This window comes from Atractosteus spatula, chromosome 14, assembly GCF_055471065.1.
Source record: "Atractosteus spatula isolate fAtrSpa1 chromosome 14, fAtrSpa1.hap1, whole genome shotgun sequence".
In the NCBI taxonomy this organism is placed as follows: Eukaryota; Metazoa; Chordata; class Actinopteri; order Semionotiformes; family Lepisosteidae; genus Atractosteus; species Atractosteus spatula.
The window spans coordinates 14,284,194-14,311,558 of NC_142719.1; the positions used below are offsets into that span (position 1 = coordinate 14,284,194).

Consider the following 27,365-nt stretch of genomic DNA (forward strand, 5'->3'; position numbering starts at 1 on the left):
AAATGATGTAGCCGTCTGTTTCTGAATTCGAGGTTCGACTCGGCCCGTGTGGTTCGGCTGGTTCGGCGGTCGCTGACAGGCCAAACTCCTCCGGTCCAGGTTCGTGAGCGACGACAGTGTTTTTCCTTGCCAAGTGACTGCAGTTTTCTTGAAGCTTAAAGACTTATTTAATATTTCTAATGTGTTTAATTAATTATGATTATTTATAAACGATTCTTAAATTATTAGTTGACAAAAAAATGGACTCCCTATTTGACCTGGAAATAAATAGCCTAAATAATTCAAATAATAATAATATACAATTAATATTATGGCGTTGGATATCTTGCCGAGAACAGTGAAAAGCGTTTGGGTTAAAAATAATATTTTGGCTAAAGGTTTTCAGTGAAAAAAAGGCCACGGGTTTAATCCAGCCGTCACCTCCGGGTGCGAATTTCATTTCAAATTCGTCCGGCGAAAATACGTAAATAAATACGGAGTGAGTGTTTAATCCCGCTTGACCCTCGCCCCGCGCTCCGGCTTCGCTCGGACCCGGCCCCAGACCCGGGTGTCGAAACCGGGGTTTAACTGCGGAGTCGGCGGCCGTGTTGGTGGGGGGCGCCCGGGCAGCGAGTTTTAATTAAAAGTGAGGCGGGAGGAGTCCGGAGACCGCGGGGTTAAGCGCAGAGAAAGACGGTGGGTTTAAGCGCAGAGGAGAGGGAGACGAGGGCGATTAAGCAGCCCGGCACTGTGTTTGAACAGCCGTGTTTACGCTGCAGATCCGACCTGAACTATCCGTGGCTCTGCCGCGTCTCTCCTAAATCTCATTTCTATTACTTCTTCAACAACCCAAAAAAGACCCCTTCGACGTCCTGATCGAATCCAGAGCACTATATTCTCTGAAAATACATTCTTACTAGTGCAAAAAACAACAAAATGCCAAAATGTACCTTAGTGTGTACTGTATATATACGTGGTACAGAAGTATGTTTTATAAAGAAACCTACTCTCCTCTCACACACTTTGAGAACAGTGCTCTAAGATACCTGTCTGTTTTATAACCCCTCTCTCTCAGTGCAGTGTTAATGTACTGTAGTGTCCAGTCAGTCAGTGTGTCTGTATAAACCCCTCTCTCTCAGTGCAGTGTTAATGTACTGGAGTGTCCAGTCAGTGTGTCTGTATGAACCCCTCTCTCTCAGTGCAGTGTTAATGTACTGTAGTGTCCAGTCAGTCAGTGTGTCTGTATTAACCCCTCTCTCTCAGTGCAGTGTTAATGTACTGCAGTGTCCAGTCAGTCAGTGTGTCTGTATGATCCCCTCTCTCTCAGTGCAGTGTTAATGTACTGGAGTGTCCAGTCAGTCAGTGTGTCTGTATTAACCCCTCTCTCTCAGTGCAGTGTTAATGTACTGTAGTGTCCAGTCAGTCAGTGTGTCTGTATGAACCCCTCTCTCTCAGTGCAGTATTAATGTACTGTAGTGTCCAGTCAGTCAGTGTGTCTGTATTAACCCCTCTCTCTCAGTGCAGTGTTAATGAACTGTAGTGTCCAGTCAGTCAGTGTGTCTGTATGAACCCCTCTCTCTCAGTGCAGTGTTAATGTACTGTAGTGTCCAGTCAGTCAGTGTGTCTGTATTAACCCCTCTCTCTCAGTGCAGTGTTAATGTACCGTAGTGTCCAGTCAGTCAGTGTGTCTGTATGAACCCCTCTCTCTCAGTGCAGTGTTAATGTAGTGTAGTGTCCAGTCAGTGTGTCTGTATTAACCCCTCTCTCTCAGTGCAGTGTTAATGTACTATAGTGTCCAGTCAGTGTGTCTGTATGAACCCCTCTCTCTCAGTGCAGTGTTAATGTACTGTAGTGTCCAGTCAGTCAGTGTATCTGTATTAACCCCTCTCTCTCAGTGCAGTGTTAATGTACTGTAGTGTCCAGTCAGTCAGTGTGTCTGTATTAACCCCTCTCTCTCAGTGCAGTGTTAATGTACTGCAGTGTCCAGTCAGTGTGTCTGTATGAACCCCTCTCTCTCAGTGTAGTGTTAATGTACTGTAGTGTCCAGTCAGTCAGTGTATCTGTATTAACCCCTCTCTCTCAGTGCAGTGTTAATGTAGTGTAGTGTCCAGTCAGTGTGTCTGTATGAACCCCTCTCTCTCAGTGCAGTGTTAATGTACTGTAGTGTCCAGTCAGTCAGTGTGTCTGTATGAACCCCTCTCTCTCAGTGCAGTGTTAATGTACTGTAGTGTCCAGTCAGTCAGTGTGTCTGTATGAACCCCTCTCTCTCAGTGCAGTGTTAATGTACTGTAGTGTCCAGTCAGTCAGTGTGTCTGTATTAACCCCTCTCTCTCAGTGCAGTGTTAATGTACTGTAGTGTCCAGTCAGTCAGTGTGTCTGTATGAACCCCTCTCTCTCAGTGCAGTGTTAATGTACTGTAGTGTCCAGTCAGTCAGTGTGTCTGTATGAACCCCTCTCTCTCAGTGCAGTGTTAATGTACTGTAGTGTCCAGTCAGTCAGTGTGTCTGTATGAACCCCTCTCTCTCAGTGCAGTGTTAATGTACTGTAGTGTCCAGTCAGTCAGTGTGTCTGTATGAACCCCTCTCTCTCAGTGCAGTGTTAATGTACTGTAGTGTCCAGTCAGTGTGTCTGTATTAACTCCTCTCTCTCAGTGCAGTGTTAATGTACTGTAGTGTCCAGTCAGTCAGTGTCTGTATGAACCCCTCTCTCCCAGTGCAGTGTTAATGTACTGTAGTGTCCAGTCAGTCAGTGTGTCTGTATGAACCCCTCTCTCTCAGTGCAGTGTTAATGTACTGTAGTGTCCAGTCAGTCAGTGTGTCTGTATGAACCCCTCTCTCTCAGTGCAGTGTTAATGTACTGTAGTGTCCAGTCAGTGTGTCTGTATTAACTCCTCTCTCTCAGTGCAGTGTTAATGTACTGTAGTGTCCAGTCAGTCAGTGTCTGTATGAACCCCTCTCTCCCAGTGCAGTGTTAATGTACTGTAGTGTCCAGTCAGTCAGTGTGTCTGTATGAACCCCTCTCTCTCAGTGCAGTGTTAATGTACTGTAGTGTCCAGTCAGTGTGTCTGTATTAACCCCTCTCTCTCAGTGCAGTGTTAATGTACTGGAGTGTCCAGTCAGTCAGTGTGTCTGTATGAACCCCTCTCTCTCAGTGCAGTGTTAATGTACTGGAGTGTCCAGTGTGCCTGTATGAACCCCTCTCTCTCAGTGCAGTGTTAATGTACTGTAGTGTCCAGACAGTGTGTCTGTATGAACCCCTCTCTCTCAGTGCAGTGTTAATGTACTGTAGTGTCCAGTCAGTGTGTCTGTATTAACTCCTCTCTCTCAGTGCAGTGTTAATGTACTGTAGTGTCCAGTCAGTCAGTGTCTGTATGAACCCCTCTCTCTCAGTGCAGTGTTAATGTACTGTAGTGTCCAGTCAGTCAGTGTGTCTGTATGAACCCCTCTCTCTCAGTGCAGTGTTAATGTACTGTAGTGTCCAGTCAGTCAGTGTGTCTGTATGAACCCCTCTCTCTCTCTCTGTGTCCAGCGAGCGCTCTTGAGGGAGGTGGGACAGTATGAAAACGGAGGAGACGCGATCCTGCCTGCAGGCGCCCTCAACCGTGCCCTTCGGTGAGTGGACAGACAAACGGATGGACTGTCCCTTCTGCGCCTCGGGCTGCTCTCCGGTGCGTGCAGAGGCCGGTGTGTGCTCACACGCGCTGCTCCGCTGTCCCTCCCCAGGCTCGGAGCGGCGGGAGGTGTGCGCGGGCTGCGAGTCGCCCATCGTGGACCGCTTCCTGCTGCGTGTCAACGAGCACTCCTGGCACGAGTCCTGCGTGAAGTGTGCCGTGTGCCTGCAGGCGCTGTCCGGGAGCTGCTACTGCCGGGACCGGCTGCTGTACTGCAAGCACGACTACGAGAAGTAAGACTGACCGCACGGGGCGGGCGGGTGTCTGTGAGTGTGTAGGGTCTCCCCTCTGTCCAGTCTCTGCTCAGTCTGTCCATAGTCTCCCCTCAGTCCAGTCTATCCTCAGTCTCCTCTCAGTGCAGTCTGTCCTCAGTCTCCTCTCAGTCTCCCCTCAGTCCAGTCAGAACTCAGTCTCCTCTCAGTCTCCCCTCAGTCCAGTCTGTCCTCAGTCTCCTTTCAGTCTCCCCCCAGTCCAGTCTGTCCTCAGTCTCCTCTCAGTCTCCCCTCAATCCAGTCTGACCTCAGTCCAGTCAGTCCTCAGTCCAGTCTGACCTCAGTCCAGTCAGTCCTCAGTCCAGTTTGACCTCCGTCTCCCCTCAGTCCAGTCTGTCCTCAGTCCCCTCTCAGTCTCCTCTCAGCCCAGTCTGTCCTCAGTCTCCCCTCAATCCAGTCTCTCCTCAGTCCTCCTGTAGATTAAGAGATTTACAGAGAGCAGCTGAACACACTGGAGTCAGGAGTCTAGAGAAGAGCAGAGGATCCAGGTGTAATGCTGAGGAGATTGAAGGGTTTTCATACTGAAGAGGTTTAATACTGAAGAGGTTTAATATTGAAGAGGTTTATTACTGAGGAGTTTAATACTGAAGAGGTTTAATATTGAAGAGGTTTATTATTGAGGGGTTTAATACTGAAGAGGTTTATTTCTGAGGGGTTTAATGTTGAAGAGGTTTAATATTGAAGAGGTTTATTATTGAGGAGTTTAATACTGAAGAGGTTTAATACTGAGGGGTTTAATATTGAAGAGGTTTATTTCTGAGGGGTTTAATACTGAAGAGGTTTAATACTGAGGGGTTTAATATTGAAGAGGTTCATTATTGAGGGGTTTAATACTGAAGAGGTTTATTTCTGAGGGGTTTAATATTGAAGAGGTTTATTACTTAAGAGGTTAATTATTGAGGGGTTTAATACTGAAGAAGTTTATTACTGAGGGGTTTAATACTGAAGAAGTTTAATACTGAGGGGTTTAATACTGAAGAAGTTTAATACTGAAGAGGTGTATTACTGAGGGGTTTAATATTGAAGAGGTTTATTATTGAGGGGTTTGAATAGAGAGGAGAGGCCTGGAGAGGGGAGAAGGAAACTGCAAGTAAAGGAAAATGAAAAGCAGGAGAAACAGTAGAGGTGAAGCAGGGAAGTTGGAGGGGAAAGATAAGAAGATAAAGGAGGAGAGGGGGAATAGAAGCAGGGGATTTCAGAGGGGAGAGAACAAGAGGGGTGGAGGAGACGGGACACTGCTGCAGTGCACCAGCACTGGCCAGTGACTGATGTACGGAGGTGAGGCCATACCTGGCTTCTCACTGCTTTCACCTCAAGTCCAGGTCAGAGTTCCAAATCGATTGCAAAGCCTGGCCCCTCCCACACCCCTTGCCCCTCCCCCAGCCCTTTGGCCCCGCCCCCCTGACACAGCCGACACCTTGTGAAGCACGAGAGCCTCCCGCACAGCCTTGACTGCCAATGACCTTGGAAAGCAGAGCCGCAGCGAAGTGTGTCAGAGCTCCCTCGCCTGCGTCCGTCAGCACCAGGGCTTGCCTCTCTCTCATCGCCTCCCAGAGATGAGAAACACACCGCAGATTAATTTTCTTCTGTTTTGGGGTGGGGGTAGGTTGGTGGTAGATAAAAACATATCTCTGGGCTTTTGCGGTTCGGCCCCTCTGTAGAATGCTGTGATTCACCGAAGGCTGGGGGGGTCTCTATGCTCACTGATCTACTTCAGAGGAATGTCTGAGATCTCACACCCTTAACCCATCCCCTGCCTGTGTGGATGTGCCTGTTACCCTGTTGGAGTTCAGCCCTAGCTGTTTTCAGGGCCTCCTCCAAGCTCTGAAGAACACTTACTCTGCTTTTCCATTACATGCATGCTTCTATTGCATCACACTTTATTGTACATCTGTGTGCTTTTACCCCAGTCTCACTGGGCTTTACTGCACTGGACTGTGCTTTTACCCTGATCTCACTGGGCCTTACTGCACTGGACTGTGCTTTTACCCTGATCTCACTGGGCCTTACTGCACTGGACTGTGCTTTTACCCTGATCTCACTGGGCTTTACTGCACTGGACTGTGCTTTTACCCTGCTCTCACTGGGCTTTACTGCACTGGACTGTGCTTTTACCCTGATCTCACTGGGCCTTACTGCACTGAACTGTGCTTTTACCCTGATCTCACTGGGCCTTACTGCACTGGACTGTGCTTTTACCCTGCTCTCACTGGGCTTTACTGCACTGGACTGTGCTTTTACCCTGCTCTCACTGGGCTTTACTGCACTGGACTGTGCTTTTACCCTGATCTCACTGGGCCTTACTGCACTGGACTGTGCTTTTACCCCAGTCTCACTGGGCTTTACTGCACTGGACTGTGCTTTTACCCTGATCTCACTGGGCCTTACTGCACTGGACTGTGCTTTTACCCTGATCTCAATGGGCTTTACTGCACTGGACTGTGCTTTTACCCTGATCTCACTGGGCCTTACTGCACTGGACTGTGCTTTTACCCTGATCTCACTGGGCTTTACTGCACTGGACTGTGCTTTTACCCTGCTCTCACTGGGCTTTATTGCACTGGACTGTGCTTTTACCCTGATCTCACTGGGCTTTACTGCACTGGACTGTTATTTTTCCCTGATCTCACTGGGCTTTGCTGCACTGGACTGTGCTTTTACCCTGATCTCACTGGGCTTTACTGCACTGGACTGTGATTTTTCCCTGATCTCACTGGGCTTTGCTGCACTGGACTGTGATTTTTCCCTAATCTCACTGGGCCTTACTGCACTGGACTGTGTTTTTACTATTTTACCCTTAACCACACTTACAGACACGCACACACACAATCACATGCTCACATAGAAACATAGAAACGCAGGCTACCCTCATGTCTTCAGAGCAGTAGGAGCTGTAGTGGGACAGCCTCACAGCAGGGGCAGGTCCCACACCAATAAGACAGCACCACCCCAGGGCACAAAGCCTGAAAGCCAGTTAGTAAATTACTCTAGTCTGGGGCTTCAGGGCCTATCCCCCCACCTCTGGCCTTTTCGTCATGCTAAGATGAAGAACACACGGTATCAGGCAGACATTAAAGAAACATTTATTTAAATAACATGCTTGGCAGGGAGTCTTGGTGGCGCGTCTTTGACTGTTCAGGCTGAGTACTTCTGGCACATTCTGTGAACAGACACTCAAGAAAATGGTCAGCAAGCATTCTGATGAGAATAAAACCCTCAGATCAAGGAAATATTTTCAAAAATTTGATTTTTGTACAATTATATACAGATATATGTATCTGTAGCCTGTTTTCTACCTTAGCTGTGTTTTTAATCCAGCCAACACTGTTATTGTCAGTATTTTAAAATTTGCTCTTCTGAACACTGTGTGTAGCACATCTACATCTCATGGTCTGACCCACATGTCATACTAACTGAACACTGTACAGCTGGTGTGTATTATACACTGTACACACTGCACACCTGCTGCATTTGTACTGCACACACTGCAAACCTGGTGTGTATTACATACTGTACACACTGCACACCTGGTGTGTATTATACACTGTACACACTGCACTCCTGGTGTGTATTACTCACTGCAAACCTCGTGTGTAATATACACTGTACATACTGCACTCCTGGTGTGTATTACATACTGTTCACACTGCACTCCTGGTGTGTATTATACACTGTACACACTGCACTCCTTGTGTGTATTACTCACTGCACACCTCGTGTGTTTTATACACTGTACATACTGCACTCCTGGTGTGTATTATACACTGTACATACTGCACTCCTGGTGTGTATTACTCACTGCACAACTCGTGTGTATTATACACTGTACATACTGCACTCCTGGTGTGTATTACATACTGTTCACACTGCACTCCTGGTGTGTATTATACACTGTTCACACTGCACTCCTGGTGTGTATTAAACACTGTATACACTCCACACCTGGTGTGTATTATACACTGTTCACCCTGCACTCCTGGTGTGTATTAAACACTGTACACACTGCACTACTTGTGTCTATTATACACAGCACTCCTGGTGTGTTTTATACACTCTACACCTAGTGTGAATTACACACTACTCACACTGCACTCCTGGTGTGTATTATACACTGTACACACTGCACACCTGGTGTGTATTATACACTGTACACACCGCACACCTGGTGTGTATTAAACACTGTTCACACTGCAGTCCTTGCGTGTATTATACACTGCACTCCTGGTGTGTATTATACACTCTACACCTAGTGTGAATTACACACTACTCACACTGCACTCCTGGTGTGTATTAAACACTGTACACACTGCACACCTGGTGTGTATTATACACTGTACACACTGCACACCTGTGTATTACACACTGCACACACTGCACACTTGTGTATTACACACTGTACACACTGCACTCCTGTGTATTACACACTACACACACTGCACTCCTTTATATTACACACTACACACACTGCACACCTGTGCATTACACACTGCACTCCCGGGCACCTGTGAACAATCCCCACTGGCCTGTGGCCTGTTCCCCCCTGGTGTGGGAAGGGAAGCTGTTCTCTCCTGTTGTGTGTGTTTCAAACACCAGTCCTTTTTGGACATACTGCCACTCATCCCTCTTTCTTCTTTTCTGCTTCTCCATTTCTCTCTCAACTGTGCCTCTCACTATCCAAGACTCTCTGTCTGTATGCCTCTCTCCTCTTTTCCTTCTCCATCTCTCCCTCCCTCTCTCTGAAGCGGAGGGTCGTTCATCACTGTCTGCTTTGTAATAATATTTCAGCGCGAAACCTCATTTCCGACTCGTTGAGATTGATAGTGCTGTTGACACGAATCTGTTTATCAGCACGATTAGCGCTCGTCTCTCTTAATCAGTGATCCTGCTGTACCTCTTTGTGTCTCGGGCCCTCAGAGACTGGGCGGGCTGGGGGTGTCAGTAGGGGGTGACAGTAATTAGCAATATTTTAAGGTGCCCCCTCCCTTCCTATATCTCCTCTGTTTATTTTTTTTCACACATCTTTAAACCTGTTAATAACTGCATTAGGACAGAGCTTCAGGTTTAGTCTTCAGTGTGAACTGGGCTGAGCCTCATCCAGGTGTTCCAGATGTACACAGGCCAGTCTAGTGGTTAAGATACAGGACTGTCACACCAGGAGGACAGCCGGTCCAGTGGTTAAGATACAGGACTGTCACACCAGGAGGACAGCCGGCCCAGTGGTTAAGATACAGGACTGTCACACCAGGAGGACAGCCGGTCCAGTGGTTAAGATACAGGACTGTCACACCAGGAGGACAGCCGGTCCAGTGGTTAAGATACAGGACTGTCACACCAGGAGGACAGCCGGTCCAGTGGTTAAGATACAGGGCTGTCACACCAGGAGGACAGCCGGTCCAGTGGTTAAGATACAGGGCTGTCACACCAGGAGGACAGCTGCTCTCCTGAGCAGACAGAAATGACATTTCGACACAGCTGCATCCATTTCTCTGTTCATCTCTTTCATCCATGTTGGCTTATTTGGGAAAGACAAGTGAAGAACAGCCTCTGGGCACTGCAAGACACACAGCTCTTCAGCTGATAACCTGCCACATCGAGGTGAAGCTCCAGAACTTCACCACCATGTGGGGGAGAATACAGGTGTAAATGTTCTGTGTACAGACATCTGTCTCTCCTCTGCCCAGTTCAGAGTGTACTGTGTATAATACACACCAGGAGTGCAAGTGTGAACAGTGTATAATACACACCAGTGGTGCAGTGTGTAAGGTGTATAATACACACCAGGAGTGCAGTGTGAACAGTGTATAATACACACCAGGAGTGCAGTGTGAACAGTGTATAATACACACCAGGAGTGCAGTGTGTAAGGTGTATAATACACACCAGGAGTGCAAGTGTGAACAGTGTATAATACACACCAGGAGTGCAGTGTGAACAGTGTATAATACACACCAGGAGTGCAAGTGTGTACTGTGTATAATACACACCAGGAGTGCAGTGTGAACAGTGTATAATACACACCAGGAGTGCAAGTGTGTACAGTGTATAATACACACCAGGAGTGCAGTGTGTAAGGTGTATAATACACACCAGGAGTGCAAGTGTGAACAGTGTATAATACACACCAGGAGTGCAAGTGTGAACAGTGTATAATACACACCAGGAGTGCAGTGTGTAAGGTGTATAATACACACCAGGAGTGCAAGTGTGAACAGTGTATAATACACACCAGGAGTGCAGTGTGTAAGGTGTATAATACACACCAGGAGTGCAGTGTGTAAGGTGTATAATACACATCAGGAGTGCAAGTGTGAACAGTGTATAATACACATCAGGAGTGCAAGTGTGAACAGTGTATAATACACACCAGGAGTGCAGTGTGTAAGGTGTATAATACACACCAGGAGTGCAGTGTATAATACACACCAGGAGTGCAGTGTGAACAGTGTATAATACACACCAGGAGTGCAAGTGTGAACAGTGTATAATACACACCAGGAGTGCAGTGTGTAAGGTGTATAATACACACCAGGAGTGCAGTGTGTAAGGTGTATAATACACACCAGGAGTGCAGTGTGAACAGTGTATAATACACACCAGGAGTGCAGTGTGAACAGTGTATAATACACACCAGGAGTGCAAGTGTGAACAGTGTATAATACACACCAGGAGTGCAGTGTGTACAGTGTATAATACACACCAGGAGTGCAAGTGTGAACAGTGTATAATACACACCAGGAGTGCAGTGTGTAAGGTGTATAATACACACCAGGAGTGCAGTGTGAACAGTGTATAATACACATCAGGAGTGCAAGTGTGAACAGTGTATAATACACACCAGGAGTGCAGTGTGTAAGGTGTATAATACACACCAGGAGTGCAGTGTGTAAGGTGTATAATACACACCAGGAGTGCAAGTGTGAACAGTGTATAATACACACCAGGAGTGCAAGTGTGAACAGTGTATAATACACACCAGGAGTGCAGTGTGTAAGGTGTATAATACACACCAGGAGTGCAGTGTGTACAGTGTATAATACACATCAGGAGTGCAAGTGTGAACAGTGTATAATACACACCAGGAGTGCAGTGTGTAAGGTGTATAATACACACCAGGAGTGCAGTGTGTAAGGTGTATAATACACACCAGGAGTGCAAGTGTGAACAGTGTATAATACACATCAGGAGTGCAAGTGTGAACAGTGTATAATACACACCAGGAGTGCAAGTGTGAACAGTGTATAATACACACCAGGAGTGCAGTGTGTAAGGTGTATAATACACACCAGGAGTGCAGTGTGTAAGGTGTATAATACACACCAGGAGTGCAAGTGTGAACAGTGTATAATACACACCAGGAGTGCAAGTGTGTACAGTGTATAATACACACCAGGAGTGCAGTGTGTAAGGTGTATAATACACACCAGGAGTGCAGTGTGAACAGTGTATAATACACACCAGGAGTGCAAGTGTGTACAGTGTATAATACACACCAGGAGTGCAGTGTGTAAGGTGTATAATACACACCAGGAGTGCAAGTGTGTACAGTGTATAATACACACCAGGAGTGCAGTGTTAGTAGTATACACACCAGGTGTGCAGTTTATATGTCAAGCGTACAGTATATACACCCCTGATAAGCAGTGTTAAGACCCAGATATTAAACATAGCACAATGCAAATATTATAGCATACTTAAAAAGAGTTTACCTAAACAATATGTATCCAACAGGCAATTGTGAGCATCTCTGTTTTGGATTTTGAGAGAAGTGGTTTTGCTGTGAACAACAGTGGAGAGAAGTGAGGGGAAAACGAGGACAGAGAGAGAGTAATGACACCCTGGTCTCTGCTTATATTGCTGCTTTGCATATTCTGAGAGACGCTCCCTCACCTCGCCTCCCCCGCGCTCAAACAACAATTTAATTAGAGCCGGCTAATAAATGTTTCATGACGAAGCACACCGCTCGTCCCGCCGTTATTAAATCTCGGGGAAGGAAAAGTAACGGGAGGGGGTGAGAAGACAGGGGACGAGACAGAAAGGGGTGGAAAGCCGAAGTCGGACGGTACCAGAGAGAGGAGAGAGACGGCACATTCTCCACAGAGTGCAGCGCATACCCCGTCTCCGTGGCAACACCTCCCGCCAGCCCCTCCCCCCTCCCTCGCGCTCTCCCAGACACACTCTGACAGGAAATGAGAAACCCCGAAACAGGATATTGCGTTCTGGAGGGCCTGGGGATTAGATATGTTATCTAAACTAACACTTCGAGACTCTCTCTTACACACACACACACTCATAATAGACAAAGGAAGATCTAGGTACACACACACAAAATAGACCATGGGCTCTCTGAGCTCACATACACAGGGGCTGACACACAAACACACTCAAAACAGACAAGGAAAGCTCTGGGTGTACACGCAGAAATTCACAGAATGACACACAAACACACAGATGTAAAACAGACAGCTCCGTGCTCCCACACAGACTGTTTCACACAGACAAACACAAAGTAAAGAAAGCTACACACATCACAATCTGAAGCAAAAAGGCAGCTCTGTATATAGACATCTGCACATACAGGAGGTGTAGGGAATGAGTCCAGAGCAGAAAAAGCAGGTACATTAGATTCCCAGGCTCAAAGGTATGTTGTACTCTGACAGGACAAAGGAACTCAATCTCTTCAGTCTTGCACAGAGAGGACTGTGAGAGAACTTGACACACTTATCTAAAATCCTCAATGGCATCGACACAGCCAATCCAGGGAGTTTCTTCAGAATCCACAGTGAAACATGAGCCACAGAACTCCAGTGGAGACTGTGCGAAAGTACGTTTGAAACTCAGAACAGGGGCTACCTCTTTACACCAAGGGCTGAGGGGGTGTGGAACAAGGACCTCGTTTCCTAGCTGTCTCGTCGAGAGTGTGTGTGTGTGCAGGAGAGAGTGAGTGTCTATAAGTGTGTGTGTGTGTCGCGGGGAACGCCGGGAGATTTTAATAACGGAGAGGCAGCACAGAAAAATTTAATAAAGGGAGATGATGTGATTATGGAGACCTGGCTCCCAGCCACCTTCTCTCGCTCAGCAATATCCGCTCACAGCAGCGCGCTCTCTGTTAACCCTGCGCGCGCCAGCACTCTCAGACAGACACACATGGGCCGCAGACGCCTGGCGCTGCGGCTGGGCTCTGTCCACATGGGCTGCAGGGGCGCTTGGGATCCCAGCCACTAGCTGTTAGTGTATGTGGGACAGTGTCCACCAGGACAGGACAGTGTTCTCCAGGACCGGACAGTGTTCACTGTGACAGGACAGTGTTCTCTGGAACCGGACAGTGTTCACCGGGACCGGACAGTGTTCACTGTGAAGGGACAGTGTTCATTGTGACAGGACAGTGTTCTCTGGGACGGGACAGTGTTCACTGGGTCAGGACAGTGTTCACCAGGATAGTGATCACTGGGACCGGACAGTGTTCACTGGGACAGGACTTTACTGCCCTGGACTGTGCTTTTACCCTGATCTCACTGGGCTTTACTGCCCTGGACTGTGCTTTTACCCTGATCTCGCTGTACCGGATTGTACAAGAATGTTGCCCAACTCCTTGATCACTCTCACTTCAAAGTCTCTAAACTGGTTTCCAGTTTAGTTACATATTGGTTTTAATATCCCCTCCGTGTGATGTACAATTTGTGCATATTCCTCGCCATGTCCCACTGGCTCGGGGACTGTGATTCACCACTGCAAGACTGCACAGTCTGGGCGAGGGGTCCCCATTTCCTTACTCTCCTAAGATCTGTAGTTCCCTTTCAAAACAGTCTTACACACTGCACCCCAAACACAAACACTGTACCCCAGACGAGCACGCATTGCATTCCAGACACATACACACTACATCCCAAACACACACACTGCACCCCAGACAAACACAAACACACTGTACCCCCGACAAACACACACTGCACCCCAAACAAAAACACTGTACCCCAGACGAGCATGCTTTGCATTCCAGACACACACTCTGTACCCTAGACACACACATACTACATCCCAAACACACACACTGCACCCCAGACAAACACACTGTACCCCCGACAAACACACACTGCTCCCCAGACACAAACACTGAACCCCAAACAAACACACACTGCTCCAGACAAACACACTGCGCCCCAGATAAGCACAGTGTATATCAGTGTCAGTGTGTGAGTATCAGTGTGTGTCAGTTTGAATGTGTCAGTAGGAGTATCAGTGTGTGTTTTAATGAGTGTCTATCAGTGTGAGTGTGTTTCAGTGAGTATCAGGGTATATGTCAGTGTGAGTTTGTATATTGATGTGTGTTAGTGTGAGTATCAGTGTGTGTTAAGGTGCGTTTCATTGTGTGAATATCAGTGTGTGTTTTAATGTGAATGTGTATCAGTGCAAGTGTGTGAATATCAGTATGTTTTAAGGTGAATATGTTTCAATTTGTCAGTGTGAGTGTGTGAGTATCAGTGTATGTGTCAGTGTATCACTGTGTTTTAAGGTGAGTGTGTTTCAGTGTGTGAGTGTTTTTTAGTGTATCAGTGTCAGTGTGTCAGTGTGAGTGTGTCAATGTGAGTGTTTAAGCATCAGTGTGTGTGTCAGTGTATGTGTCAGTGACAGTGTGTATGTGAATGTCATTGTGTTTGTCAGTGTGAGTATCAGTTTGTGTCTGTGTGAGTGTGTGAATGTCATTGTGTTTGTCAGTGTGAGTGTGTGAGTATCAGTTTGTGTCTGTGTGAGTGTGTGAATGTCATTGTGTTTGTCAGTGTCAGTGTCAGTGTGTGAGTAACAGTGTGGTTTAAGGTGAGTGTGTTTCAGTGTGTGTCAGTGTGAGTTTAAGTGTGTCCGTATGAGTGTGAATACGAGTGTCCTCTGGACTTACCAACTGAGTTTTCAATTATCTAAGTGAACCCTTAATTGGCCTAATTAGACATTTTCAGATCCTAAAAAAGTTGTGTATTTCAGCATGTTGTAGCACTGTAACTTTGCAGACGCCCTGAAACCTCTGAATAGTTGAAGAGGTTGAAGGAAGGTTAACAGACTGTCTGTCGTTCAGTAGAGTGATTATGACACTGAGTGCTCAGCAGGAGCAATTTCACTTGTCATCACTTATCAGGAGCACTTTCTGGTGAAACAGTGTTATTACATCAAGAAGTATTCTTAGTATTAGAACCAGGAGTGTTAGTGACAGAACCAACCGCAGGATTCTTAGTACTAGAACCTGCAGGATTGTTAGTGACAGAACCAGCAGGATTGTTAATATTAGAACCAGCTGGATTGTTCATATTAAAACCTGCAGGACTGTTAGTGACAGAAACAGCAGCAGGATTGTTAATATTAGAACCAGCTGGATTATTAGTGACAGAACCTGCAGGATTGTTAGTAGTCGTACCTGCAGGATTGTTAATATTAGAACCAGCTGGATTGTTAGTGACTGAACCTGCAGGATTGTTAGTGACTGAACCTGCAGCAGGATTGTTAATATTAGAACCAGCTGGATTGTTAGTGACTGAACCTGCAGGATTGTTAGTGACTGAACCTGCAGCAGGATTGTTAATATTAGAACCAGCTGGATTGTTAGTGACTGAACCTGCAGGATTGTTAGTGACTGAACCTGCAGCAGGATTGTTAATATTAGAACCAGCTGGATTATTAGTGACTGAACCTGCAGGATTGTTAGTACTTGTACCTGCAGGATTATTAGTGACAGAACTGGCAGTATTGTTAATATAATATACAAGTCTCTAACAAGAGTTTGAGCTGGGACACTTCATTAAACTGGTCCGACGAAGTCTCTTACAGGAGATTGAGCTGGGAGATGTCACTAAACTGGTCTGACGAAGTCTCAGACAGGAGATTGAGCTGGGAGAGTTGGGCTGGAATATAACCCTCCACACACTCTGGCCCTCCAGGAGTTAGAGAAACTCCATCGGCTATGGAGGAGACCAGGAGTCCGGTCCACCCTGGTGAGGTCCGTGGTTTGAGTTACCCCAGTCCTTGTCGTGTGCTAACAGACATGGAAAGTGGCGTTTCTGTGGTTTTGAGTGTCGCTTGACAGCTCTGTCCCCTGAGCGCTTCTCAGGGAAAAAAAGTGTTGCTTCCCAAACGGTGATCCGGGGAGAGACGAGAGCAGGGTCCCACTGTGACAAACTGACAGCATGGCACACGCAGAACCACACATGACCACAGCCGCCATCATTGGCACGGCGTGCTGGAAATCAAAGAGGTGCTGCTCAGTCTTCGCCTGGAGGGGACAGGCGCGAGTCTTTGGGGTGTTATTATTTCATGACCGACAGATGGATTTATTAAGCCAATGAAAGATTAAAACTGGCAGATGCTTCTCAGACTGGACCAGGAAAGATTATGGTATTAGATTTTTAGACCTGGCTGGTTTTCGCATTGTTACCAGCTTCCAGTAACTGACACCTTTTCTGTGTGAGAAAGTGTGAGTGTCAGAGGGAGTGTGTGTGTGTGTGAGTGTGTTGCAGGGATGTGTCTCAGTGTGTGCTGCAGGGATGAATGTGTCTGTAGGTGTGTGTGTGTGTGTGTGTAGAGGGGGGTGCGCATGTGTGTGTCTGCAGGGGTGTGTGTCCATGAGAGTGTGTGCGTGCGCTAGTGTGCTGAGCCCCACAGTAGAGATTAACCCCACGCTATATCCCCAATCCTCTGTTATGAGTTGACATCTTCTGTCTGGACTCCGCGCTGTTTAAACAACACGCCTAATTAATCCTTCCTTTATTGCTTTCTCTGAGCGGGAGAGTCCAGGCAACAGCGACGGGGAAACTGATAAAGAGTAGCGGAGAGGAGGGGCTGAGGACGGGCGCAGACAGGGGACAGAGAGACAGATGTACACAGAACACGGCGAGTCAGAAGAAATGCAGGTCGGACAGTGGCGAAGCGGAGAGCGAGGGAGCGAGAACTACTGTCTGTCACTACCGGGAAGGTCCTGAATAGCACGTAAAACCAGGCTTGGGTTGGCACACTTTAAAACACATCACTGTTTCAGCGCAGGTCTCCTCATTAGCCTGTTTTTAAAAAAGCTGTTTTGGTATACAGACATACTTCAGCATTTCTGGGTTCCGGATTTGTAGCGGAGCGTACTGCTGCCATCTAGTGCCCGTCGCTGAGAATCGCAGCGAGCTACTGACCCGCTTTCACACTCGTACTCTCTGACCTTCGCCATTGGCCAGACCACTCACGGCAGGTGCTTGAACAATAACAGCACTGTACCTCTCTCTTTTCCTTTACTTTCTCATCCTCTCCCTCCTATATTCTTTCTCTTCTTCTTCCCTTTCCTTCCTCTCTCCTCTATTTATCTCCTTACCTCTCTCCTTCTCTGTTCTCTCCTCCCTCTCTTTCTCCTCTCTCTCCCCCTTCTCCTCTGTCTCTCCTCCTCTCCTCTCTCCTAATCTCCCCTGTCTCTCCTCTCTCTCTCCCTTCTTCTCTGTCTCTCCTCCTCTCCTCTCTCCTCTCTCCTAATCTCCCCTGTCTCTCCTCTCTCTCTCCCTTCTTCCTCTCTCTCCTCCTCTCCTCTCTCCTCTCTCCTAATCTCCCCTGTCTCTCCTCTCTCTCTCCCTTCTCCTCTCTCTCCTCCTCTCCTCTCTCCTCTCTCCTAATCTCCCCTGTCTCTCCTCTGTCTCTCCCTTCTCCTCTGTCTCTCCTCCTCTCCTCTCTCCTAATCTCCCCTGTCTCTCCTCTCTCTCTCCCTTCTCCTCTGTCTCTCCTCCTCTCCTCTCTCCTCTCTCCTAATCTCCCCTGTCTCTCCTCTCTCTCTCCCTTCTCCTCTGTCTCTCCTCCTCTCCTCTCTCCTCTCTCCTAATCTCCCCTGTCTCTCCTCTCTCTCTCCCTTCTCCTCTGTCTCTCCTCCTCCCCTCTCTCCTCTCTCCTAATCTCCCCTGTCTCTCCTCTCTCTCTCCCTTCTCCTCTCTCTCCTCCTCTCCTCTCTCCTCTCTCCTAATCTCCCCTCTCTCCTCTCTCTCTCCCTTCTCCTCTGTCTCTCCTCCTCCCCTCTCTCCTCTCTCCTAATCTCCCCTGTCTCTCCTCTCTCTCTCCCTTCTCCTCTCTCTCCTCCTCCCCTCTCTCCTCTCTCCTAATCTCCCCTGTCTCTCCTCTCTCTCTCCCTTCTCCTCTGTCTCTCCTCCTCTCCTCTCTCCTCTCTCCTAATCTCCCCTGTCTCTCCTCTCTCTCTCCCTTCTCCTCTGTCTCTCCTCCTCTTCTCTCTCCTCTCTCCTAATCTCCCCTGTCTCTCCTCTCTCTCTCCCTTCTCCTCTGTCTCTCCTCCTCTCCTCTCTCCTCTCTCCTCTCTCCTAATCTCCCCTGTCTCTCCTCCTCTCCTCTCTCCTCTCTCCTAATCTCCCCTGTCTCTCCTCTCTCTCTCCCTTCTCCTCTGTCTCTCCTCCTCTCCTCTCTCCTCTCTCCTAATCTCCCCTGTCTCTCCTCTCTCTGCCTTCTCCTCTGTCTCTCCTCCTCCCCTCTCTCCTAATCTCCCCTGTCTCTCCTCTCTCTCTCCCTTCTCCTCTGTCTCTCCTCTCTCCTCTCTCCTCTCTCCTCTCTCCTCTCTCCTCTCTCCTAATCTCCCCTGTCTCTCCTCTCTCTCTCCCTTCTCCTCTGTCTCTCCTCCTCCCCTCTCTCCTCTCTCCTAATCTCCCCTGTCTCTCCTCTCTCTCTCCCTTCTCCTCTGTCTCTCCTCCTCTCCTCTCTCCTCTCTCCTAATCTCCCCTGTCTCTCCTCTCTCTCTCTCCCTTCTCCTCTCTCTCTCTCCCTTCTCCTCTCTCCTCTCTCCTAATCTCCCCTGTCTCTCCTCTCTCTCTCCCTTCTCCTCTGCTCTCTCCTCCCTCTCTGCTCTCTCCTTTCCCCTGTCTCTCCTCCTCTCCTGTCTCCTCTCCCTGTCTCCCAGGCTGTTTGTGACGAAGTGCAGCAGCTGCCTGAAGGTGGTGGGGCCCTCGGAGCTGATCATGCGCGTGCTGGAGCACGTCTACCACGTGGAGTGCTTCTGCTGCTGCGAGTGCGACCGCCGGCTGCAGCGCGGTGACGAGTTCGTGCTCAAGGAGGGCCAGCTGCTGTGCCGCGGCGACTACGAGAAGGAGAGGGAGATGCTGTCTGCCATCAGCCCTGCGCCCACCGAATCAGGTAGACCCGCGGCCACCAATACGCCTGGCTAGGGCACGCGCTGATCAGGTACTTCATGACCCATTAGTACGACCCAGTCCCGATCAATACCCCATAACGATAATTCAGCCCGATTATGCAATCATGAATAATAATAACTCCTTACACCTCTAGAGCACTTTTCTAGACACTCCTCTTAGAGCACTTTGCAGGTAGTGTGAACTCCTCTCAATCACCACCAGTGTGCAGCCCCACCTGGATGATGCACCAGTACGCTCACCAGCTCTCAGTGGGGAGGAGAACAGAGTGATGAAGCCAGTTCAGAGATGGTGGGGGGGGGGGGGTTATTAGGAGGGCAGTGTGGGACATTTGTCCAGGGCACCGGGGTAACACCCCTACTCTTTTCGAGAAACGCCCTGGGATTTTTAATGACTACAGAGAGTCAGGACCTCGGTTTTATGTCTCATCCATACTGTAGGATGGCACCTTTGTTTTACAGTATAGTGTCCCCGTCACTATACTGGGGCATCAGGACCCACACAGACCGCTGGGTGAGTGCCCCCTGCTGGCCCCACTGACACCTCTTCCAGCAGCAGCCTTAGTGTTTCCCAGGAGGTCTCCCACCCAGGTACTGGCCAGGCTCAAACCTGCTGAGCTCCAGCGGGCTGGCAGCTGTGAGCTGTGAGCTGCAGGGCGACATGGCTGCTGGCTAAATGTCACTGCTGTATAACTACTATACAATCCACCCGATCAGGTAATACGTTATATAAAATAATCATCAGCAGTTAATAATAGGAGGCAGATCCAAGCAAGCAGCCGTTAGACGGTAATGACCCTTGACCTGTCTGTGCCGGCGGCAGTGAAGAGCGATGAAGAGGAGGGCTCGGGCGCAGCGCCAGGGAAGGGGGGCGAGGACAGCAAGGAGCACAAGCGCTCCAAGAGGCCGCGCACCATCCTCACCACGCAGCAGCGCCGCGCCTTCAAGGCCTCCTTCGAGGTCTCCTCCAAGCCCTGTCGCAAGGTGAGCGCCCTCCAGGCCTGGGCAGGGAGACGCGCCCCGCAGCCTGACCAGCACTGATCAATACACACGAGGGGCTAGCTCGCAGTGAACAACGTACCCTAAACCCTGATCAGCACAATCCCAACCGTGATCAATACACACGATTAAACAGCCCACAGTGAGCAACCCCCCCCCCCCCCAAACCCTGATCAGTACACACTCAACCATGATCAATACATGTGATTAAACAACCCGCAGTGAACAACAAACACCCCAAGCTCTGATCTTCACGCTCACCTGTGATCAATACACATGATTAAATAACCAAAGTGAACGAGAAGTACTTAAAACACTGATCAGTACACTCTCAGCTGTGATCAATATGTGTGATCATTTAGTCCAGTGTAAACAAGACATTTCCAAACCTTGTTGTGTTATCCATCATCAATACACGCGATCATTATTCCCTGTGGCACATATAGAGTATATTCATTACTCAATTACTCAAGTATCAATAACAAAGTCAAGGGGCATGTTCAGAGATGCCCCCACAGCCCCTCTTGATATTTCTCTTTCTGTTCTCTTTGGCTGCAGGTTCGAGAGACTCTTGCAGCCGAGACAGGACTAACCGTACGAGTCGTTCAGGTGTGGTTTCAGAACCAGAGAGCAAAGGTGAGAATCACGTGATTCTAGACCGGTGTGCAGCTCGGTGTGCAGCACAGTGTATAGGCCAGTGTGCGGCTCAGTGTGTGGCACAGTGTATAGGCCAGTGTGCGGCTCAGTGTGTGGCACAGTGTATAGGCCAGTGTGCAGCTCAGTGTATAGGCCAGTGTGCGGCTCAGTGTGTGGCACAGTGTATAGGCCAGTGTGCGGCTCAGTGTGTGGCACAGTGTATAGGCCAGTGTGCGGCTCAGTGTGCGGCTCAGTGTGCGGCTCAGTGTATAGGCCAGTGTGCAGCTCGGTGTGCGGCTCGGTGTGCGGCTCGGTGTGCGGCTCAGTGTGCAGCACAGTGTATAGGCCAGTGTGCGGCTCAGTGTGCGGCTCGGTGTGCGGCTCGGTGTGCGGCTCGGTGTGCGGCTCGGTGTGCGGCTCGGTGTGCAGCACAGTGTGCAGCACAGTGTATAGGCTAGTGTGCGGCTCAGTGTGTGGCACAGTGTATAGGCCAGTGTGCGGCTCAGTGTGTGGCACAGTGTATAGGCCAGTGTGCGGCTCAGTGTGCAGCACAGTGTATAGGCCAGTGTGCGGCTCAGTGTGCGGCTCGGTGTGCGGCTCGGTGTGCGGCTCGGTGTGCAGCACAGTGTGCAGCACAGTGTATAGGCTAGTGTGCGGCTCAGTGTGTGGCACAGTGTATAGGCCAGTGTGCGGCTCAGTGTGTGGCACAGTGTATAGGCCAGTGTGCGGCTCAGTGTGCGGCTCAGTGTATAGGCCAGTGTGCGGCTCGGTGTGCGGCTCGGTGTGCGGCTCGGTGTGCGGCTCAGTGTGCAGCACAGTGTATAGGCCAGTGTGCGGCTCGGTGTGCGGCTCGGTGTGCGGCTCGGTGTGCGGCTCGGTGTGCAGCACAGTGTGCAGCACAGTGTATAGGCTAGTGTGCGGCTCGGTGTGCGGCTCGGTGTGCGGCTCGGTGTGCGGCACGGTGTGCGGCACGGTGTGCGGCTCGGTGTGCGGCACAGTGTGCAGCTCAGTGTATAGGCCAGTGTGCGGCTCAGTGTGCGGCACAGTGTATAGGCCAGTGTGCGGCTCAGTGTGTGGCACAGTGTATAGGCCAGTGTGCGGCTCAGTGTGCGGCTCAGTGTGCGGCACAGTGTGCGGCTCAGTGTATAGGCCAGTGTGCGGCTCAGTGTGCGGCACAGTGTATAGGCCAGTGTGCGGCTCAGTGTGCGGCACAGTGTATAGGCCAGTGTGCAGCTCAGTGTGTGGCACGGTGTATAGGCCAGTGTGCAGCTCAGTGTGCAGCTCAGTGTGCAGCTCAGTGTATAGGCCAGTGTGCAGCTCAGTGTGTAGCACAGTATATAGGCCAGTGTGCAGTGCAATGGGTAAGACAGTGCAGTGTACAGACCAGTGAGAAGTGTACAGACCAGTGAGAGGTGTATATAACACTGTGGGTAACATAGTGTGCAGTGTATAGACCAGTGTGCAGGGTATAGACCAGTGGGTAACACAGTGTGCAGGGTATAGACCAGTGGGTAACACAGTGTCCAGTGTAAAGACCAGTGTGCAGGGTATAGACCATTGTATAGACCAGTATGCAGGGTATAGACCAGTGTGCAGGGTATAGACCAGTGGGTAACAGTGTGCAGGGTATAGACCAGTGTGCAGGGTATAGACCAGTGGGTAATGCAGTGTGCAGGGTATAGACCAGTGGGTAACAGTGTGCAGGGTATAGACCAGTGGGTAACACAGTGTGCAGGGTATAGACCAGTGTGCAGGGTATAGACCAGTGGGTAACACAGTGTGCAGGGTATAGACCAGTGTGCAGGGTATAGACCAGTGGGTAACACAGTGTGCAGGGTATAGACCAGTGTGCAGGGTATAGACCAGTGGGTAACAGTGTGCAGGGTATAGACCAGTGTGCAGGGTATAGACCAGTGGGTAACACAGTGTGCAGGGTATAGACCAGTGTGCAGGGTATAGACCAGTGGGTAACACAGTGTGCAGGGTATAGACCAGTGTGCAGGGTATAGACCAGTGTGCAGGGTATAGACCAGTGGGTAACACAGTGTGCAGGGTATAGACCAGTGTGCAGGGTATAGACCAGTGGGTAACACAGTGTGCAGGGTATAGACCAGTGTGCAGGGTATAGACCAGTGGGTAACAGTGTGCAGGGTATAGACCAGTGTGCAGGGTATAGACCAGTGGGTAACAGTGTGCAGGGTATAGACCAGTGGGTAACACAGTGTGCAGGGTATAGACCAGTGTGCAGGGTATAGACCAGTGGGTAACAGTGTGCAGGGTATAGACCAGTGTGCAGGGTATAGACCAGTGGGTAACAGTGTGCAGGGTATAGACCAGTGGGTAACACAGTGTGCAGGGTATAGACCAGTGTGCAGGGTATAGACCAGTGGGTAACAGTGTGCAGGGTATAGACCAGTGGGTAACACAGTGTGCAGGGTATAGACCAGTGTGCAGGGTATAGACCAGTGGGTAACAGTGTGCAGGGTATAGACCAGTGGGTAACAGTGTGCAGGGTATAGACCAGTGTGCAGGGTATAGACCAGTGGGTAACAGTGTGCAGGGTATAGACCAGTGGGTAACACAGTGTGCAGGGTATAGACCAGTGTGCAGGGTATAGACCAGTGGGTAATGCAGTGTGTGTGCTTTCCTGGTCCCAGATGAAGAAGATTGCTCGGAGACAGCAGCAGCAACAGCAGCAACAGCAGGAACAGGAACAGCTGGGGGGGCCGAGGAGGGGCCCCAGCCGAGGGGGGAGGCAGAGCAACGAGGACAGCGAGGGTGAGATGGGCGCCGGGGTGATGGGGGGCCATCCTGCAGAGCAGCCATCTGAACACATGAACCCCACCCCACCCCGAACCCTGGCCCTGTGTGAAAGAGTACGGAGCAGGGACACAGGTCACTCTCTCATCTGTCCATCTGCCTGTCTGTCCAGATGGCTCCAGTGTCCATGGGATGGATGGACTGATGGCCAGCTATCCCACAATACCTCGCCAGCAGCTCCTGACTCTGGACCAGAATATCTACGGCAACGAGACCTTCCGTCATGGTCTCACCCCACCACAGCTGCCTGGGGACCACCTGCACCCCTACGGTAAGACCTCGCGTGTGTGTTTAAAGGACTGTGGGCATCCCAGAACAGCCCTAACCAGCCCCTGCACCCCCTCTGTCTGTACCCCTCCCTCAGACTCAGAGACGGTGTTCCACGACCTGGACAGCGACGGCAGCCTGGGTCACCTGGGCGACTGTCTCCTGGCAACCACAGAGTCGGGGCTCCTGCAGGCGCGCGTGGGAAACCCCATCGACCGGCTGTACTCCATGCAGAGCTCCTACTTCACCTCGTGACGCCCGAGAGACCCCCAGCGCAGAGCAAACTCCACACGTCCGCCGCAGAGGAGCCCCGGAGACGTCATCTGCACCTCGCCAGCCTGAATACCCCACGGGGGCAACAGGTTCACGGGCAGATCTCGTGTCGCGTATCGTGTGACAGAACCTGCCAGGCCTGCTCCTGGAGATGTGCAGTCCGGTGAGCGTTATAGGTGATCCCAAAATAACTTGACATTTGAAGACTTTGCAGATAAAGCTTGTAAGCTTTGACAATTTCCATAATGATCGAGAATGGTCCTATAGCTCAGCCCCCAGTGGCAGACGGCCCGGACTGCTTTGCCCCAGGAGCAGGCTTTGCTACCCCTGTGCTGTTGCCCAGGTTTTGGATGTTTGGATGACATCCACACTCAGGCTGAACACGCTCTCCGGCCAGATTATTAGGACCCCAGTGAAATGGACAGGGACTGTGGGCAGCAGGCAAGACGCAGACTCCCGTTCCTTTCCTGGGCCTGCACAGCCGCCGCAGCGCCACCCGGTGGAGAGGTGGAGGAGCTGGCGGGGTATGCGGCCCCCCCACATGCCCCCCACCCTGGCCACAGCCTCACCTAAAGGCGATTCCATCAGAAAAGTGGAAATCGACCGGGCGGCCCTATCTGGGTGACCCTATCGACTGGGTGACCCTATCCCAGTCAAGAGGCCTTTCCCTGCTCACAGACGCCCAACACGTTGTGCAGAGAGGGTGCCTAATATTTTGGCCAGAGGGGGTTAGCAGGTGACTCACACTGGTCTGCTCCTCTCAGTTTGTTTTGGCTAGGGGCCTCTTGGGGACAGGGAGCACAGGGTTGGGAAGGGAGTTCAAAATGAGGATTGTTTTTGGTGAAGTTTACCCTTAATGTGTAAATACCCTGACCAATGTTTTCTCTCCTGTCATCTCAGAAAGTGTTAGTATCCTTACATGACTTGAATGCATTATTCTTTGTATTTGTATTATTTTTTAATTGCAAAGCTAAAACTAGTTACAGTACTGGAGAATAATGATCTTACACTAAGAGGTAGGATAGTATTGCTAATTCTGTAGTTGTTACCCTTTTTTGGGGTGTGTTGCGATAATGTAGTTTCTGGGACAAAGGTGCAGACAGGTGAATTCAAGCTGTACAGTGGGTAATCTAACAGACAGCTCTGAATTCTCACACTGACATACACTGACACACACCTGACTGGACTAGAGACACTGCTGTCCCTCTCCTCTCACACTCCTCCTGAATTCACACACTGAGACACCTGACTGGACTGGAGACACTGCTAGAGACACTGCTGTCCCTCTCCTCTCACACTCCCCCTGAATTCACACACTGAGACACACCTGACTGGACTGGAGACACTGCTGTCACACTCAGCCCTGAATTCTCCACTTAACCTTTCGTGAGAGGAAATAATACCACTGAGGTGACATCAGTAATGAATCTTCTCCTGGGTCTGAAGCCGGGATCCCTCAGCCTTCCAAGTTCGAAGGAGATGAAACGCCTGAGCTGGCTGGCTACCCAAGCAGCACGACGATGTGATTGGAGTCTGTTTTTTTTTTGTGCATATTCTAAAAACTTCTGCTCCTTTCATATTCCTGCAGCAGTGAAGGGGGCAGCTCTGTGACGAGAGCTTTGTTTATGAGCACAAGAGACATGGGAGCTGGGGAGGAGGGGGGGTGGGTAATGAGCTGTAACTCGTTAACTAATGAATTATCTGTAAGAACAAAACAGGGGGTAGACCAGCGCCGTTAATAACAGTAATACGTTCAACATCTCATCTCGTATCCCCCCACACAGATTTCACGGACGCGGGCTGCTCTGATAAATGCTTATTCTTCAAGCTTATTCTCTAGAGCACAGTTCCCAACCCCCACTTTTCTCAGACTCCCCAAGTTCAAATAACTTTGTTTTTGTGAAACCCATCTGGTGCTGTCTCGTGTGACTCTCTGGCCCTGGGTTCGAATCTCTGTTTCTTTCAGTGACTGAGGGGGCACGCTCTTCCCCTCCTCCACAAAGCACAGTAGACCCCTGCAACAGGAGGGGGTCACTCGGGGTCCAGGTCTTTGATGAGCCCCGCAAGTCACAGGGTACAATCCAAGTTTTTTTTCAAAACTGTGAATTATGAAATACACACACACACACACACATTAAAGAATGTCACACAAGGGAACCAACAAAAAATCATTTAATTAGGTTTGTCCTGGTTCACTATGTATATTTATCCTCTTGGTAAATAGTAAAAAACACCACCATGACAGAAGCCACCTTGTAGGTGTTCTGAGCCCTCTGTGAGTGTTGAAGTATTTCTGTGGGAACATGTGTGCTGTACTGTAGCTCTCTCCCTTGTGACTGCTTAGCTGCCGTTCCGCCTCTGCTGATGTGCTGTGATGTTAGTTCTCAAATACACACTCAAACCCAGCCCAGCACTCCTGTGGTTCTTCTCCTGACTGGCGTCCGGGCGGCTGCAGAAACGGGTGTTTCGGGGGGACAAGGGTGAGTGTTTTGGGATGCCTTGCTCAGTGTCTTTCCCTGCTTTAAAAAGCATGCACTTGCACCTATGCAGACACTAATGTCTGCTCACACACCTGCACACACGCTTACAGTCCCACTCCCGCACACACACACACACACTCGCAGCTACAGTCCCATACCTGCACACACACACACTCGCAGCTACAGTCCCATACCTGCACACACACACACTCGCACCTACAGTCCCATACCTGCACACGCACACACTCGCACCAACAGTCCCATACCTGCACACGCACACACTCGCACCTAGTCCCACAACTGCACACACACACACTTGCACCTAGTCCCACACCTGGACACACACACTCGCACCTACAGTCCCACACCCGCACACACACACTCGCACCTACAGTCCCACAACTGTACACACACACTTGCACCTAGTCCCACACTTGCACACACACAGTCGCACCTACAGTCCCACACCCGCACACACACCTGTCCACTCACACACACCTGCACACAGTCCCACACCTGTCCATTCACACACACCTGCACACAGTCCCACACCTGTCCACTCACACACATACCTGCACACAGTCCCACACCTGTCCACTCACACACACCTGCACACAGTCCCACACCTGTCCACTCACACACATACCTGCACACAGTCCCACACCTGTCCACTCACACACACCTGCATACAGTCCCACACCTGTCCACAGTCCCACACACATGCCACTCACACATACACCTGCACACAGTCCCATACCTGTCCACTCACACCTGTACAGTCCCACACCTGTCCACTCACACACACACCTGCACAC

At 49.9% G+C, this 27,365-nt stretch overlaps 1 protein-coding gene across 1 annotated transcript; it reads left to right on the forward strand.

Annotated features, from left to right (window-relative positions):
• lmx1al (LIM homeobox transcription factor 1, alpha-like) lies at nucleotides 1–26,469 on the forward strand. The gene is made up of 9 exons (XM_088931721.1): nucleotides 1–99; nucleotides 3,508–3,590; nucleotides 3,702–3,882; nucleotides 18,827–19,059; nucleotides 19,899–20,059; nucleotides 20,633–20,710; nucleotides 23,368–23,488; nucleotides 23,643–23,801; nucleotides 23,895–26,469. Exons 2-9 carry the CDS (start codon nucleotides 3,536–3,538, stop codon nucleotides 24,050–24,052), a joined length of 1,146 nt encoding a protein of 381 aa, XP_088787847.1. The 5' UTR covers nucleotides 1–99; nucleotides 3,508–3,535; the 3' UTR covers nucleotides 24,053–26,469.
• The last annotated feature ends 896 nt before the right edge of the window (nucleotides 26,470–27,365 follow it).

Excerpts from the sequence above, each read along its gene's own strand:
- lmx1al (XM_088931721.1), top strand. The coding sequence starts at position 3,536 with ATGAAAACGGAGGAGACGCGATCCTGCCTGCAGGCGCCCTCAACCGTG. Across the intron at positions 20,060-20,632 it reads CCTCCAAGCCCTGTCGCAAG|GTTCGAGAGACTCTTGCAGC; the intron begins GTGAGCGCCCTC and ends CTTTGGCTGCAG. Across the intron at positions 20,711-23,367 it reads TTCAGAACCAGAGAGCAAAG|ATGAAGAAGATTGCTCGGAG; the intron begins GTGAGAATCACG and ends TCCTGGTCCCAG.